Source organism: Lissotriton helveticus, chromosome 6 (assembly GCF_964261635.1).
Source record: "Lissotriton helveticus chromosome 6, aLisHel1.1, whole genome shotgun sequence".
Lineage (NCBI taxonomy): Eukaryota > Metazoa > Chordata > Amphibia > Caudata > Salamandridae > Lissotriton > Lissotriton helveticus.
In genome coordinates, this window is record NC_136067.1 from 849,190,738 (window position 1) to 849,208,778 (window position 18,041).

Consider the following 18,041-nt stretch of genomic DNA (forward strand, 5'->3'; position numbering starts at 1 on the left):
GAGTGTCGTGCTTTGCTATGCATGACCTGCATTCTAATAGCTGTACATAGCAACTCCATGGTGAGTTAAAAAGAAAACAAATGTGGATTTCTAAGATGTCTTGAACACCTGCAGGTGGGTGCATGTTCTACAATATTAATGTTTTCAGATTAGTGTATTGTTTTACTGGCTATAACTTACTGTAACTTCCAAGGTACATAAAGGTTTGTGCATTAATTTTGATAATGTGAAATCATTGTATACCTGCTTAAAGTATTATCAAACCTTTGCATTACTGCACACATTTTAAAGGAACTACTAGCTTATATTTCAATGTTGTACACTGCACATGTATCCTGATTGCTTGAATAAGCGCAGCCTCGGTTTGAAGTTGACATACACAAGCTAGAAACCGAAGATGTAATGAAGCCAGTTTTCCATTGGACCCCATAGAATCTCTGTCCCAATGTCTTTTCTAATGCTTTCCACAAAAAGAGCAAGGCACATGGTTGTTAGCTGTTATCTCCAGTTTCTTATTAACCCTCATGTTCATGCCTACACTTGCTGCATTATAATAAGTGTATAAAATAAAGTCAAATATGACTTGAATTTAGCATTGTATGCTCCAACGGCTCAGCTGGTGTAGTGCTGATTTGTTGCAATTGCGTATTTGCACTTTGAGTTTGTCTGCTGCCTGCAATATTTTTTAATTAAACATATACTAGACTTTAGTGGTCTTCTTGTGGTTTCTTTTCTTCAACAATAGTTTCACCACCAATAAATATGGATAAATACCAATAAAATGAGAATACATACAGGTAAACACAGTCCCAAATATAAAAAAAAGTTTTACTCTAAAACCTGGATCCCAAATGATATTGTAACATTTGCAGTGGTGACCCATCCTGAGCAATACCTGAAGCTGCTGCTAAGGCTTCTTTCTGAGTTAAAGATTGCACATGATATTGCTACACATGGAGAGTCAATGCCTGTGAAGAAGAGCCTACTGTACATCAAAATAAGGTACAAAATAAAACATTCAACATATATAACTTCCATTCTTCATGTTTCAAAGAGAATTCACATCTTTTATTGTCACTTTTCAGTGAGTTATCACCACTTCATTGTTATGCAACAATTATTAGGTCGAGCCTAGCGTTGCAGCGCATGCAGTATTCAGTATAGTGTGGTAGCTTTGTGGAAGCTCATCCCACATTGGCTTAGGTCCTAAATGCTGCCTTCCGATTGGTTTTAGGCTTGTTAGTCCCTCCTCATGACAACCATGTCGTCATTTGTATCCTTCCAAGGCTACTGGCCCCTTTACTTCGAGTGTTGCACATTAACTATTTTCTTCCCGTGCCTTCTCCCCCCACTGACCCCCTCCCGCAGTCTGCGTTCTCGCCCCCCCACTCTTGTTGTTTGTGCCTTCTCGCTCCTTGTCCTCCGCCCGCACTCCCGTTTTCAATGCAATAGGTCTTGCGTAAATGAGAGTCCTATTGCATTGCAAATGCTTGTTTATAAATAATTGATGCAGTCCATCTACATGCGTCTCGTTCGTACTATTACATGCTGCATAGAATTAGAGACTTGCAGGCTTCAAAAGTGGGAATGTTTTCTACTGCTGTGTTCAGAGTGATGTGAGAGACAATAAAGCTATAATGATGGCCTATACCTCAAAGCCATTTACAGGAGTGCTGGCCATTTTATACCCTTTCTTAATTAAAACTCCTTGCCTTTTTCTCAGGACCTGTCAAATACAGGACAGTATAACCTGCTGCATTGGGGAATACAGGTAGATAATGTACCGGCCAATAACACACCCCTGCATTGCCAATATTTGATAAACTAGGGTACTCATCTGGTTTGCTTTCATTTCAAACTCACCAATAAACTGTAGTCATCAGGGTTATATTGATACAGTCTGAAGCCAGGATTATTAGAATCAGTCTCTTCCAAAGATTTGATTGGAGTTACAGCAGGTGCTATAAACAAGGAATTTACTGGGTTGCCTGAAAATTAATTGATATGATTATTAGCAAAAAAGGAAAAGCTTTACATATTAGTTAGACAACAGGCCTCGGCAAGTGTGTTCACTGCTTCATTAGGGCTACAGTTGTCATTTAATTATAATAAATGGCAGCCTGCAATCCCTGTCTAACAACCTGCTTAGAAATTCCTTATTACATTCGGGAAGTGACATCTCTAGTCACCTGTAATAACAGAATGCTGTCGCTGCTCAAATGTAATAAGTTGCGACAGTTTCGTTGGGAAATAATAATGCATGAGGACAGAGCCGGCATCCAAAGTTAAAGGCAGGTCACTAAACACCATTGCAGCAGCAGTTTAAACAACAAAAATGAGAGTTGTATTTTCTTTCTTCTGATCAGTTTTTCTAAAATGAACAGGGATCAGCAGAAAGAGATATTTATGGTACCATGTTTGTTTTTTGCACACTATAGGTTATTACAGGAAAGACAGAATCTTTGTGCATGTTTCCACACATTCTGAGTTACGGCATTTTTTAATGTGACTTACATTAACTGAATCCATTATCTTTTTGCAACAAAATCACTTTTGTTGGTATGTTTAATTTCACATTATCAATTTTGCCTGTATTCTTCATGTCGTCAATCATAATATTTATTTCAAATTAAGGAGGAGGAAACCTAGGATTTAAGCAGTATGTGGGAATGGTGATGGTGTCGTGGCACTCCTCTCTGACTTACAATATGTTTATAATGTACGGAAGGGGGTTACTTTATGCCATTTATTACAATTTACTAAATACGATTAAGAGGTTTTGCTTGCAAACAGTAAATTTACAGATTGATTCACGTCAAGAAGATCTCAGTTTTGATTTGACTAATCATTATGAAACATCCGTTGCTGAGAATTCTGGCCAGGCTCACAATTACTGGGTTGAAGCGTGGCGTCTGTGTGGAACAGGGGAATGTAGAGCTAAATTATGGAAGTCCCAACTCCTTTTAAGCAATACTTATGAATGCTATTTCCTGCCTTTCAAAAATCGGATTCCAGAGTAGCTGTTTCTTTTTTTTAAATCAACACAATTCATTTGCAGGATAAACATCTTGGGTAAGATGTACAACCGTTTTTTGAGGTTGCAAACAGGAAATCGGCCCGTTTACGCCCGCAGAATAGGTCTGTGCAATGTACTAACCCTGTTTTGCAATTCCGTAACCTATTACCGACTCGCAAAATAGGGTTTGTGACTCGCTATTAAGCAGGGGCGTGCCAAGGGCGTTCTTTCCTAATAGCGAGTCGCACTACTATGTACGATTATTTTGCAACTGCAATTGCAGTCGCGAAACACTCGCAGTTTACCACCTATTTCAAAAATGTGGTAAGCCTCTTGCAAACGGGAAGAGGTCCATAGGGGACCCCTTCCCCTTTGTGACTGGCAGCAAAAATATTTTTTAAGAACACGCAGTGGTCCCACAGAAACGTTTCATTTTTCTCTTTTAAATGCATCTCTTTTTCCTTTAAGGAAAACAGGCTGCATTTTTTAAAAACTGCTTTATCTAAAAAGCAATCCCAGTCATGGTGGTCTGCTGACCCCAGCAGGCCACCATCCCTGTGATTGCTGGCCATTCCCCATGGGGTCGCAAATTGCAACCTGCCTCCTGAATATTAATGTGGCAGGTCATTTGCGACCCTATTGGGAATCGCAAACAGTGTCTGAGAAACTGTTGTACATTCCATTTTGCGACTCGCAAAATGACGCAATTTACGACTCACAAAATTGAAGGGTCGTACATCTCGCCCCTTGAGCTTTAACTGTCATTGCTCTGAATGTTTGTTCATTTTTGCCACTAATTCACAAAGGGATTCCTGATGGGCATAAACCCATTTAATTATGTGGAAATCTCCTCCAAAAGTGCAGCTGAAGGAGTAGGATCAGGGGTGTTCTACGGTGTGGATAGCCTTGGTAGTAACTGAAATTCCATAAAATAGTACATTGGAGGATATTCACAAACTCCTCACATTCCCTTTTGCACTCTGGAAAGAGTTGGACATGTATTCAAGCTAAATGCTGGCATAAAGTAGTTTCCTGGGGTGGAATGGATCACTACTAAATTTGAGGGGGGAAAGGTTTCAACATGGAGAACAATATTTTCCCTGCAAATTATCGGATACGTTAACTACATTCAAATGCTTAATTTCGACCCATGTGTAAACAACAGTTTGGAATATTACAAGGAACTTGCCGTAATGAGGCCCATAGATTTAGAAATCTGAGTGTAAAAGTCTACTTCTCCAACATTATTTTCAATTATGACCTGTTAAGTGGTGACTTTGAATTTGACTGTTGTCTCTTTTGGTGTCTAGGAACCCCATACAGTGTACATAAGAACATTATCAACAGATATTTTATAATAGTTAAAACAACTTCAGATCTATTGTACTGAACTGTTCCAAATGCATCCTTAATGCAACTTTGTACGCTGTTGATATGTTCTTGAAACCTGAACTTTATAAAGAACTCTGCTACATGTTGGGGTCATGTACGTGCTTTGTTACAGAGCAAATAAATAAAAATTAAACAAACGTAATATTTATCATTGAGTAAGGAAACTGATCTAAGGATGAAAAAGCTTATTGTAAGTCAATAGCACATACCTTGCTCATCTAAAAGCACCATAAAGCTATCCCTGTGTGTATGTCCATAAAATTGCCCAACAATAATGTTGCTGTACTTGCGGAATAGCTTCACCAGCCTCTCATTGAAGTGTGTTCTAATAGCTGTGATGTTTTCTGTGAAAGCTAGGTATCCAACTGGGACATGTGCAATGATGTACACCTAAATCAAAAGGGAGAAAAAGTAAATCTTTAAGCAGAACTATACATTAGGAGAGCGAATCACAAAAACAGGTTAATCGTACAACACGTTTAAGTTATGCCTATGTCTGTTCTTAAATGGCCGTTGCAAAATTTCACTAACCTTTCTTTTCAAAGCAGAAACAACTGACTCGCTTATTCAACAATCCCAAGTGTAAGGAATTCAGTAACAACAGACATATAGACAGACACAGCTGTTTTCATTGCCCTAAGTTTATGTAATTCATGAACAGCGATAAAATACACTAGTTTAGAATTAGCAAATGTACACATTTTTAAATAAACTATAGAAATGTTTTATTCGGTCATTTTGAAATATTAGTCTCTAGCATGTCCTATCTGTTTCCACTGCTGCGTGTGAAAATTGGTACTATTGGTTTCCCTTCACACACTGTTTGCAGCAGTTATCCCCAGACCCCATCATTGTAAATTGAGGGCTAAATTTATCACGATTTTGCATGTCTTTTGCGCCATTCAAGATGATGCAGGGCAATGCAAAACCTAGAATGAGATTTACCAAGCCACGCAATGCCACCCTGCATGGTTTGATAAATCTGGAGTAATACAAGACAGCGCTAATCTCTGCCTTGCGTTACTTTGCCCTGGGAAGGCGTTCCATGGGTGGAGCATGGGTGTCCCCATGCATCCACCTATGGTTTTTGGTGCATTTCCAAATTTGCCAAGATTTATAAACCTGGAAATGCGTCAAAATACTACACCTTCCTGATAAGGGCGCAATGCAGAGAAAGATCTTTATTTCTCCTCATTGTTTCCTGTAGCATATTTATAAAGAGGAAAATGCCTTTCAGGATTGTTTTTGTGCAGGAAGGTTCCCCAGTTTGGACCCAGCCATATGCAAATCAGTCTTGACCCTGTTCGTTGTGGGAACAGTCCAGCCCGAACAGGCCCGGACTGCACCGGGCAATCCCCCGGTCGGCTGCATGGGTGGGGGCCGGTTTTGGGCCCCAGGGGGCCGTTTTTGTTACAGGGCCGTTTTTTGCAGCATTGCTGCAAAAACGGCCCTGTAACAAAATCGGCCAAAAAACGGCCCTGGCAAAGAGCGCGGTCGCACCCCCAACCCCCCCGAGGAGAGGGGGGGGCCGACAGAGCACTTTGCCAGAGCCGGTTTCGGTTCCCAGTCCGGCCCTGAGCCCGAACTGCCAATCCAGGTCCTCCCTGGACCGGAAACAAGCATCCTGGGACAGGTTTCAGGGCATCACCCTTCATCAGCCAGGCTAGCTTGAATCCAGTGGTGTAGTGAGCACGGGACCCACGTCCGGGCATACCCTTCCCACTTAGGGCGACATATGCAAAAGAAACAATTGATGGATGGATGCTGGACAATGCAAACATTCACCCCCAGTCACAAGTATCTGGGTTTAATCCATCATTCTTTTGCTAACCACCCCAGTTTGGACCCAGCCATATGCAAATCAGTCTTGACTTTGTTCCACGTGAGAACAGTCCAGCCCGAACTGCCAAACCAGGTCCTAGGATTTAGGCCCACATCTCTGTACTGGGGTGAATGTATGACATTGTTCAGCATTCTGTCCATCAATTGTTCTTTTTTCTCTTTTTTTCTCACAGCGCAGCAAGGTATCTTGCTGTGTTACGTTGTGTGAAAGTATGATAAATCTGGCCCTAAGTATGGGAAATGCTCTTAAAATGCCTGTGAATACTCCATCTTTGGCTGTGTACCACTTTCTGTAACATTTTTCTATCCACTTCCTTAACACACTTCTAAGGATGCCATAAGTGATACGTAAGTTACACACATTCTTATGTTAGGTTCTCTTAAATCACAAACTTGTATATTCTTTTTTCATGAATATGGTGCAACTTATGAAATCTTAAGTTAACGCTTTCACATAACTACTTATTAATGTGGCAAGTTAATACTTTTAATGGAATCACAGAAAGCGTCCACTTAAGTGTGAAATTAGTAGCCAGTCAAAATAGTGTATAATGAACAAGTTGATTGAACAGTCACGGAAATTGGATAATTCATAAACACTTTGATCAAGACAGTTACCAAGTGTAAGTAAATTGCATTTGAATCTTCGTAACAATAGTATAAAAAATAACCAACATTTACAAAAAAATTAAGATTTTGCCTCCATGACCCTTCACAAAATCAACATCAATAAACTACATTAATAACTTAACAAATCAGAGGCACACCTTTCCACTCAATATCTGAAGTCCCTATATGATCTTTTAATATAAACGCTGAGGCCAAACATTTTTTCATAACAAGCATGATTAAGTAGGAGTTTAGCAAAGGTAAGGAAATGATGGGTGACCTGCATTTTCACTGAACAAGGGAGAGCAAAACCGGCCTTTAAAACGTATGCCTAGATATCCAAAAAGCTTGCTTTGCTAGTTTAACACCGCACTCCGCCACTTCTGAAATGCAGGGCTGCACCATATTTACAAGAAAACGGTGCAGCCCTGCATTTCTCTCTGTGCTGGCGCTAAATTTAGCAGCCTAGCGCCAACGCAGGCACCCTTGCACAACAGTGCAAGGGTGCCGGCTTTGAGAGGAGGGGTTGTTTAGATGCAGGAAGGTGTCCCTTCCTGCACATAAACAATCTGAAATGGCGTTTTGTACCTTCTATGTATGCTACTTTGTGTATCACACATAGAAGTTGCAACTTGTCATTGTTAGGTCTTGTGTAGGCAGCGCTTGTGCTGTCTCTTTGAGACATGCTGTATTCAGGATATGGGCATACAGCTCTGTCCAGGTCCACCCATCTTTTTAAATGGCTCCTGTCCCTGTCCTTTGTAAATGGTGGCTTTTCATTGGTCAATAGGCTTAGTAGTCCCTCCTTAGTACCGCCTTGTCTCTTCTTGTTACCTCATGCAACATGGTAAAAAACACTGGCATTTATAATGCCAATAACTCCAACAAATGTGAGACCGATTGCATTTCCAATGCAATAGGTCTCACATCTGTTAAAGTTATAGCTGTTGGCGTTGAAAATGACAATGTTATTTACTTTTTCTGTTTGATACCATTGGCAATAGTGCTATGCAAATATAATAACTCCACTGCAAATAAAAAACAAAAGTAAAAAACATTGTTATTTTCAACGTCAACAGCTCTAACTTTAAAAAATGCGAGACCTGTTGCATTGCAAATGCTTGTTTTTTTAATGATTGTTTATGCGCGAGAAGGGACACCTTCCTGCACATAAAAAAATCAATGGTGTTGTGCTGTTTCTATGTGTGATGCACAACACAGCACACATGGAAATAGCAAAACAAGGAGAAATAACACATTTCTCCTTGTTTCGCCAGGGTAAGACCAGGTTGTCCTTTGTCTTAATTTTGGCATTGCCCCTATTTACACCACCATTGTAAGTATGGGGCAATGTCAAAATAAATGGGTGTTGCGGTGGAACACTCACCACAACACCCATTGCCCGCCCCTTTCACACCAAGTATAGCATGAAAGAGTGCCTTATTTACAAGGCAGCGTTAAGCCACGTTAAGTGGCTTAACGCTGCCTTGTAAATAAGGCGAAGCCCATATAACTACATTGACGCCACTAAAAGTGAGTTCCTGTGGCAATAGCGGCTTGTAAATATGCCCCTAAGTTGCAAGCGTTAAGTCACAAATCTAGCTCCCTCTAGAGAAGGCGGACATTTCAAATAAAAAGCCCAGTCTAGATGGCATCAAAAGACTTTTTTAATATGGGCTAAAAATCAAGCTTGAGTTAGACTCAGAACCAGGGCATGTTTTAACATAGTTCTTTACAGACCTATAGTGAAGCCAGTGCTTAACTTATATATAAACGTACTGGGGCACAACGTTTTTCTCAGTAGCCGCTGTAAGCTCTCACAAATATTTTGCTTCCCAAATCCGAAGGCTGCCTAGACTTCATTCTACTTCAAGCCTCATTCTTCTTCCACCGTACACTTCCTGTATCTTTACCTTACCTCTTGCAGGTTTTCCTAATCTTCGCTTCCTTCTTGAACCTTTTTTTCTTTCATACTCTTGGGTCAGCATATGATTTTGAAGAATAAGTCCTTGTCACTGCCACAAATTAAGCAATGCCCTAGCCACAACAATTGTAGCCACAGGAACTTCCCCACTACTAGCAGTCACAGGCTCAGTTGTGAGTTCTGGTTAAAATGGTCTAAACATGCCACCTTTTTTAATTGGGTGTGAACACTAGTCAAAATTAAAAAATATGTGGGGTAGATGTTCACAACTCTATTTTTCATGGGGAGTTCAGTTTACTCCTTTTTTCACATTATGGGGCTTAGATGGTAGATATATGACACCATAATTTACACCTTACTCTTTCACTTCCTAATTTTTTACATTAGCTTAGGAATTAGGTCACATTCTTTTTCTGTGAAGAAAGTGCCGATGATGACAGAGTGAGCAAACTGGTGAGTACCAACCTGTAGGTCAATGGATGGTGCTTACATGAGGCACTTTCTGACCCACCTCACATTTTTAATGATACTCTGTCAGCCTATTTTGAGATCATAGGCTGATGGGTGTGTGACCTGAATTGGGTGGTTGATGAGTTTTTAATTACAATTAATACATATGGGTGGACATGACTAGATAAGTAAGCATAGCCTCACCAAGGATTAATTCATGATACGCATTTGATAGAGATTATTTAAGTTGTCATGTGTTTTCTATAACCAGGTCTTGTTGTTTTGTGAAGCCAGTTGAGAGTTTACCAATTTCCTTGTCCCTAACATCAAGGAAAGCCTCCAACAGTAGATGACTCAGTTTCAGTCGGTGCTTGAACTTGTACCAACATACCCAAGCAATGTTTCTCCTGTTTTCAGGCCTCTCTCTTCAGGGAGTCATGCAAATTTTAGGTGATCCCACATTTAGGGAGCTAGAGTGAGAGCGGCTGCTCCTCCGCGGCCATCCCAGTCTTTACCAAGAGGTTGACTGACCCCTCCCCCTCGTACCCCACCCCACTTAGGTATAACTTCCCTCCTATGCTTGCGATCCCCCAGTCTGGTTCTGAGAGCATTTTTAAGATAGTCTTGCCAGATTAGTATCCATGCCTAGGCACAAAACAGCACTTTAGGAACTTAGTAGATCTTTTATTGTCTCTTACAGTCATTATACCAGTATTATCGGCAGGAAGTCAACTCTTTGTAGCATCATCTTCTTGGGAAAAATCTTCTTCCTAACATTTCAGCACATCTTGTTTATCTGAGCTCAACAACCGTTTCTCACCCATTTTCCTCATGAACAGTCACCCAGGATGCAGGAACAGGAAGCCAAATGAACTGAGGTCTATCAGTACCGAGACATTTATTGCACTGTCAAGGGGACTTAATGTCACTTCATCTTATTAGCCTAAAAAAAAAAATGACTACTTTTATTTCATTCCATCCATAAACAACTGATCGCATCCTCGCAGTAGGAATATCTCCCACTCCCAAAGCCAAATCATAGTGATCCAACCATGACATTAAGTTGCTGATAGACCTACAGATTAAAACATTGTGAAAGGAGTTCAAAACCATTTATGTATACGGAGGAACATTACGGAGCTGACTATACTTACTGTGATACATACACTGCAGTAGAAAGGGTGCATGGTGCAAGAAACTGTTTTCTTTTTTTGCAGTAGTCCCCTCAATTTTATACCTGGTATTTGATGCAACTTTGACTGAAGTGCACTGGGTTCCTGCTAACCAAGCCCCCAGTGCTAGTGTCTTTTCCCCAAAACAAGACAACTGGTCACCTGATTCCCCAGGTGACCAGGCCTTTCGCACCTCTGCAAGTTCCTAGTAAATGATACCTCTAGTACCTAGGACATAGGTACTAAAGAGAGTCCCTAAGACCTGCAGCATAAAGGTCCCAGCACCAAACATATACAGACTGCCACTACAGGCTGCATGACAATGTGCTCCATAAAGTGAAAACACGACATAGCACACACTTGTGTGCCAGGTACCCTAACACTGCATGTAATGTTTGTAAATTTTCCCTATAGGAGCAGGTCCTGTTGCCAGCTCCCACCTGTCTCCTCAGGTCATTGACCTGCCCTTCTGATGACTGTCATGTCCGCCACCGCCTGTAAGCGAGTGCTCTGCCTGTTCTTGCACATCTTGTTTGTTTTACTGTGACTCTTCCACCTTTGTGCCATCCCCCATTGTGAATTTTGCTAGACCCCAGTCCTGGCAGTGCAGACTGCGTTTTGTATTAGATAGCCCGCACCGCTCCCGCTGCCTCTGCCTGTCTGTTTTCATCTGTTATTCCCCGTCTCATTCCCATTGTGTTGTTGCTTCCTTAGTCTTCCCAGCCACCACACTCAGTTGGTACAGTCAGCATATTGTTGCTTTAGGTAGACCTCCTTGACCCCCTCTCCTGCTGCTTTTCGTGGACAGTCTGCCTCCTGCCGCCCAGCGCCCCTCCCTCCCTGATGACCTACTTAATGGAGGCCGCAGCGCAGCTGCGCTGCCGGCACACTGAAGGCAAACCCATCTGTGCCTGGGCCGCGCCCAGTGCCAGGAAACCTGGACCACCAGCCATCCACCGGTATTTCTCCACCGAGGTGCTGGTCCGGGCCCCTAGAGACCACAACAACAAATGCTGCACCACTTCATGCGATCGACAGTAAGACCTTTCTTCCGCCACCAATGGCGTTTCATTTACAACCCTCGCCGCACACACATAGCCGACCCTTAACCCTAAGGAACAGCTCCACTGCATGCTGCTCAATGTACGGTCCCTCTGCAAACATCAGCAGAAATCTGGGATACCACAACCACCCTCACCCTCGACTTGATGTTCATCACAGAGAGCTGGCTGATCCCCTCATGGACGCCTGACATTGCCACCGCAACACCCCACAGCTACAAGATGATACACCAAGAGCGCTCCAACAGGCACGGGGGAGGCACTGCCATCATCCAAAAGGACACCCTCCAATGCAACACCTCCGAAGATTAAATCTCACCAGTGATGGAACATTTTAACTTTCAGGTCAGAAAAGACTCAAAAACAACCATCAGAGGAACCCTAGCCTACAGACCCCTGGGCCACGGCTTCTGCTAAGCCATCTCTGATTTCATCACCCCCCAACAATCAACTCCAACCCCTACATCTTCCTCGAAGACATTAACTTCCACCTCGACCACACCTAACTCTGCCAACCTCCTGGAAAGCATCAGCAACATTGGCCTCACGCTGCTGATCACCAGCCCCACACACAACGCAGGACTCACATTGGACACCACTGTCACAGCCAGTGACAGAATCAAGTTCTCCCATGTAACCGAGCCAACATGGACCGACCACAGCATCGTTCACTTCACCATTACAGGAGCACCAGAATACCCCACCAAACCCCCAACCCTTCTCGAAGATGAAGCAAAATCACGGAGACCCTCTGGACCATGGCCCTCAAATCCCTCAGGCCGGACCCCACCACAATGCTTGAACTAGACATCCAGAACTTCTCCAACTGGATCTCCGCTTACGACAACTCTGTTGCTCTAAGGGAAAGTCCAGCAGATCCAGCAAGCACGCCAGCTGGTTCACACCCGAGCTATGACCCCTAAAGTCAAAATGCAAGCGACTGGAGAAATGTTGGCGCTCCAGCAGGAACTCCGCAGACCTCACCACCTTCAAGTCAGCCCTCTGCAATTACCACCACCGCCTCAGGTAGGCCAAGAAGGACGCCCATACCAACCACATTCAGGTGAGGGCAAATCACACTAAAGAACTCTTCAGCATCATCATAGAGTTCTCCTGCCCGACTGCCACCGAAAACATGATCCGCCCATCCCAGGCCCTCTGCAACACTCTGACAGACTACTTCCACAGCAAGATATCAGACATCTACAGCAACTTTGACCCAGAACCCACAAAATCCCAACCAACTCCTCACACCTACCGACACCACCAACAGTCACCTGCACACAGACTGGAAACAGCACACCACCTAGGACACCATTACCATCATGAACTCCGTCCCCTCTGGAGCACCGACAGACCCCTGCCCACACCACATCTTCAACCTGGAAAGACAAGAAATCAGCACACCCTCACGAACATCCATCACCAAGGCCACTGTCAATGATGCATGGAAACACGCTGAGGCCAATCCGCTCCTAAAGAAACCCACTGCAGATCCCAGCAAACTCAAGAATTACAGTGTCATCCTGCTGCTCCCCTGCCTCAAAAAGGTCCTGGAGAAAGCCATCAATCGCCAGCTCACTGAGCACTTGGAAGAAAACCTGCCAGACACCTCCCAATCCGGCTTCCAATCCAACCAGAGCACAGAGACGGTCTTGAATGCTGCAACCGACAACATTTGATGCCTTCTTGATCGAGGTGAGATTACAGCCCTGATCATTCTCGACCTCTCTGCAACTTCGACACCGTATCCAACCACACACTCATCGCCAGACACAACCATATCGGCATTCGGGGTAATGCCCTCAAGTGGATCACCTCCTTCCTCACAGGACGAACACAGAGGATCCGCCTACCACCCTTCCCCTCCGAACCAAAAAGCATCATCTGCGACATCCCACAGGGCTCCTACCTGAGCCCCACCCTCTTCAACACTTATGACAACGCTAGCAGACATCGTCCGCACCCACGGACTCAACATCTTCTAATATGCCAACGACACTCAACTCATCCTCTCACTCACAGAAGACCCCTCTGCCACCAGGTCCAACTTCCTGAACGCCATGACTTGGGTCACTCATTGGATGAGGTCTAACTGCCTGAAGCTGAACACAGACAAAACGGAAGTGCTCATCTTCGGAAATAACACCTCCCAATAGGACGACACCTGGTAGCTCGCTGCTCTCGGCTCGATACCTATCGCCACAGCACAGACCACGGCCGCAACCTCGACAAGATCCTGGGCAGTCAACGCACCATGAAGCGACAGGTCAAAGCTGTATCCTCTTCCTGCTTACACACCCTCTGCATGCTCAGTACGATTTTCAGTTGGATCTCCATCACCACCAGCAAAACAGTCACCCAAGCCCTCGCCTCCAGCTAACTTGATTACGGAAATGCACTCTACACTGGAACCACCAATCAGGTACTAAAACGTCTCCAGACCATTCAGAACACATCAGCCAGACTCATCCTCAACCTCCCTAACGGATCAGCGCAACCCCCACCTCAGAATCCTCCACTGGCTCCCTGTCTGGAAGAGATATCATTTCAAGCTGATGACTCACACCTACAAAGCCCTCCCTAATATTGGACCCACCAACATCAACCACTGCCTGGCGTTCCACCTTCCCACCAGGAACCTTCGCTTCACCTCCCATGCCATTACATACGTTCCCCTGCATCCCCTGGAACTACAGCAGGGGTTGTTCCTTTTCCTACCTCACCGCCAAGTACTGGAATGACCTCCTCCTCCACCTTCAAATCTCCCCTTCACTCGCTGACTTCAGTAAGGGGCTCAAGACCTGGCTCTTCGACTGAGGCCGCAGATCCTTATTGCCAGGATACCCCCATGGGTAATAAGCTGCACTATACATATTCTGTTTGATTGATTGACAGGGTGCATTACATTACATGTGAGGACATATCTGCATGAGCGGCTATGCCCCTGTGCTTGCCAGTTCAATTACTGACAGTACAAGTGAACAGGGAAGCCATCTTAAGGTGGTTACTGGACACTGGTCAAAACGACTTTCCCAGCTTCATAATGGCTTCACTGAAAACATATTGTGTTTGGTATCAAACACCTCATATTAATAAACCCACATTGATTCCAGTGTTGAATTTATTAATACATGCACCCAGAGAATACCTTAGAGGTACCCACTGAAACTTGCCAGCCCTCTAGTGTTCTGGCTGATTGATCCTGTCCCGCCTGCCACCACAGATGAGTTTCTGACCCCCAGGGGTGAGAGCCCTAGCTCTAAGGAGGTCAGTAACAATGCCTGCTCTGGAGAGAGATATTATCACCTCCTCTTCAAGGAAGGCTGGTAAATCAGCATATAAAGGCAGGAAGCTTCAAAGGCTTCTGTCACCTTTGATATGCAACCCAAAGCTACCACAGACATGTGAATGACACTCCCTGCCCAGGCCCATCTGGCACCAAGACAGGTGGGAAGATTAGCTATGCAAGAGGCGTGTGCACTGCCAGCCTGGGCTCACCTCTAGGGTGACCAGCTTGAAGTGAATACAACTTTAGAAATTCCACCATCTTGTCTGTGGTGGAATTTGGAACTCTGGGACAGGGTGATGCCCACACCCCAAACGAAGTGGTCATCTAGTGGGTGTAGTGACCCCAGGGTTAAGTAGACCATTGGCTATTAACCCTCACTTCCTTTAACTCCCCTAAATTGAGTTTTTAGGGGACTCCATGATACCATGCCTTCAGATTTTGAAGGACAGAAAAGGAGAAATGCACAAAGAACAATTAAGGCTTGTTGTGTCCAATCCATACACCAACGCCAAAAAAGACCGACCGGCACATCGAGGGACTTCAGGGACAGTGAAATCCAGATCGAGAAGGGCCCGTTTGTCCTGTTTGCCCCTCTGTAGCATAACCAAAGACGAATGATGAGTCTGCGACTGCCGCCACTCAATGCCTCAAAGCCCCTATGCACCCGCGCTCCAGAGCCTGAGACCAAAGGAGGTGATGGTGCCAACTAGGGTTCCCAGACCCATAAGAGTTAAGCCCATCCTTGGGCTTCCTCATAATGGACATCCAGACACCGCCTGCAACCTCTTTCTGCAGGCCCTCCCCAAACCGTGAGAGACCCCAGCACCGGGTCAGATGATAAAATACACCACTGCACCGAGCCCCACAGACAAAGGAGAAGTAGAACAAAGATGTCCCTATGTGCCCGAGCATCTCAAGGGTCGAGCCCCACTGTGGATTCTCCTAGACTGGTCACCCAGCCCTTGCTTGCAGCCTCTTTGCAACCGAAATGTTTCCCATTGAACTGAATTGAACACCAGACACCGTGGCACTCCTCTGCACCCGGACAACCCAGAGCCTCTTAAGGTGACCTGTTGATGTGGCCTTGGACCTTGCCCCATAATCACCTTAAGTCCGGGAGAACAGTCCTGTAAGTCACTGTTAAGTGCCCGAATGCAGTACGTATGCCCCCAATAGGATAACATTACCACATCCAAAAATTGCATCATCTACTTTTGAAAACAGTAAAAACTCATAAATTTTTATAAATCGGTTTTGGATTTCTTTATTGAGTATGCGACTGAGAAAGAAGGACCAACAATTGTCTTTAAGAGACATACCATTAATGAGATGCTGCCTACTACCTCCAGAGACAAAAGTTAATAATTTCCAGCAAATTAAGTACAAAGAATTGGTGATGGGATGTCCCGAGATTATTATTTTTAAATGTATTGTCAAATTGTACTTTCTACTTTAACTAGACAGGTTAGAATTATTCAAAACCGAGCTAGATCTATCGACAACTCATGTAGGCCTACTACAAACTAGGCTTTTATGGGTAATTTAGTAATAATTGCAAGGCTGACCTAAGAAACATCAGCAACAATATTTGACAACATGCTACTTGCATGGAATGCCTGCTAGTCCTCAAAGAAAAGGAAGATTTGACTTACAGAATGTGTCTACAAGAAAGGAAGATATGTCCTGCACAAGAACCGTTGAGAAGCGGAAGAAGCTGCCTTCGTAAGAGGCCCACACAAATAGCCAACAGAAGAGGCTAAGAAGAGAAAAGAAGAGTGTCTTTCTCAAATAGAGTCCATAAGCAAAAGAGATTACCTGGGTTAAACGTGGCTCACAAGAAATGTAACATGCCTGGCCAAACGTGGCCCAGAAGAAAAGGAGTATCTGATCCCAGACAGGTCCAGAAGAAAGCTATATAATCTGAAGGAAGCCCAGGGGAAAATAAGAGTGCAGGGGCGGCTGGTGACATTTGAAAGTGGTGTGGCGCAAACTGATCTGCATACTGCACCGTAGCGAGCGAGCGAATCGAGCGAGCGCGAACCCCATAAGGGGGGGTTACCTCCCCCCGAGAAAATTTTGAAAAAAGAGAAGAAAATTGTGCATTTTCAAGCAAATTTGAGAAAGCAGGAAGGTTAATAAAGCAATTGTGAAAGTGCAGTTATTACATTAATAGATGGCATAACATAGGTCGCTGCTTATTCAGTATAACCACAGAGCTTCATACATTCCGTTCTATTACGCTGCTGACACTGACCTATTTACATCATATGCATTTTGTGATCTGCATCAGGTACATGTTCTTTGCAGCAGGCACATTAACCTTCTGCTGCTCTGCGCTTTCCATGAGCCAAAACTTCCACTAGACAAAACTATGATCTCTCTCTAGGCAGGCACAACGTGGGCATTGCCGCAGTACAGTGCACATTGCCGCAGTATAGAATTCTTGAATTAGTCTCAGCCACTGGCAATCGCTCGAGCGCATCCGATGGCATCAACTGGAACAACAACAAAGTGTCACCCTAAGTGGGACGGGTATGTCCAGATCTGGGTCCCATGCAAGGTGTGCTACAGGAACCAAGCTATAACTGGCTGAAGAGCGCTAACTAGGGTGAAACCGGTCCTTAGTTGCTTGCACTCCGGTTCAGGGAGGACCTGGCTTGGCAATTCTGGATGGACTCTTCTCACTGGAGCAGGGGCAGGACGGATTTGCATATGGCTGTATCCAACCTGGGGTGGCATTGTGGAAAAGTAAATTTTGCCATGTTCTGTGTCTCTACGTGTCATCCATCATATGTTATGCGTGCATGACCAATATGCGTATGTTATTCCCCATGTCCGATTCAAGACGCAATTACAGTTGTGTCCTCCTCTAGTATGCCAGTTTCCAGTCCTCGTGAATACTACGAATATCAGGCCTATGTAAAGCTACGTTGCCACGTTTCTCAGTGTGCACGTTATTTCATTATAAAGTCCCCGTTTCTAGGCCTCAAAAGGGCCTGGACACCAGATTCAGCTCCTGTCTCCTGAAGCCTTGCTGAGGAGCGATCCAGCCCCCACCTGTATCCTCGACCTTCCACTTACTTCCTGCCTCGCAGTGCCCGGTGCAGCTTGGCTCTGCCTCTGAGTCTGCCAAGACTATGTTATGATTCCAGTTATCAGTTTAGTCCTCCTTCTCTGCATTCCTAAGCTACTGAACTACATCAATAGTTTCCGTCATTGTCTAGCCTATGCGGCTCCATGTTAAGAGAAATACTGTATTTAATGGTCATTTAATATTCTTCAT

At 44.2% G+C, this 18,041-nt stretch overlaps 1 protein-coding gene across 1 annotated transcript in view; it reads right to left on the reverse strand.

Moving 5' to 3' along the window:
- Positions 1-18,041, reverse strand: part of SMPDL3A (sphingomyelin phosphodiesterase acid like 3A) — a 328,355-nt gene that overhangs the window by 49,907 nt on the left and 260,407 nt on the right. Inside the window, exons 6-7 of the mRNA XM_078648459.1 lie at positions 4,618-4,798; positions 1,864-1,988 (exon numbers count right to left, since the gene is read on the reverse strand). Of these exons, the coding sequence (XP_078504585.1) occupies positions 1,864-1,988; positions 4,618-4,798 (306 nt within the window). The remainder of the gene's footprint in view (positions 1-1,863; positions 1,989-4,617; positions 4,799-18,041) is intronic.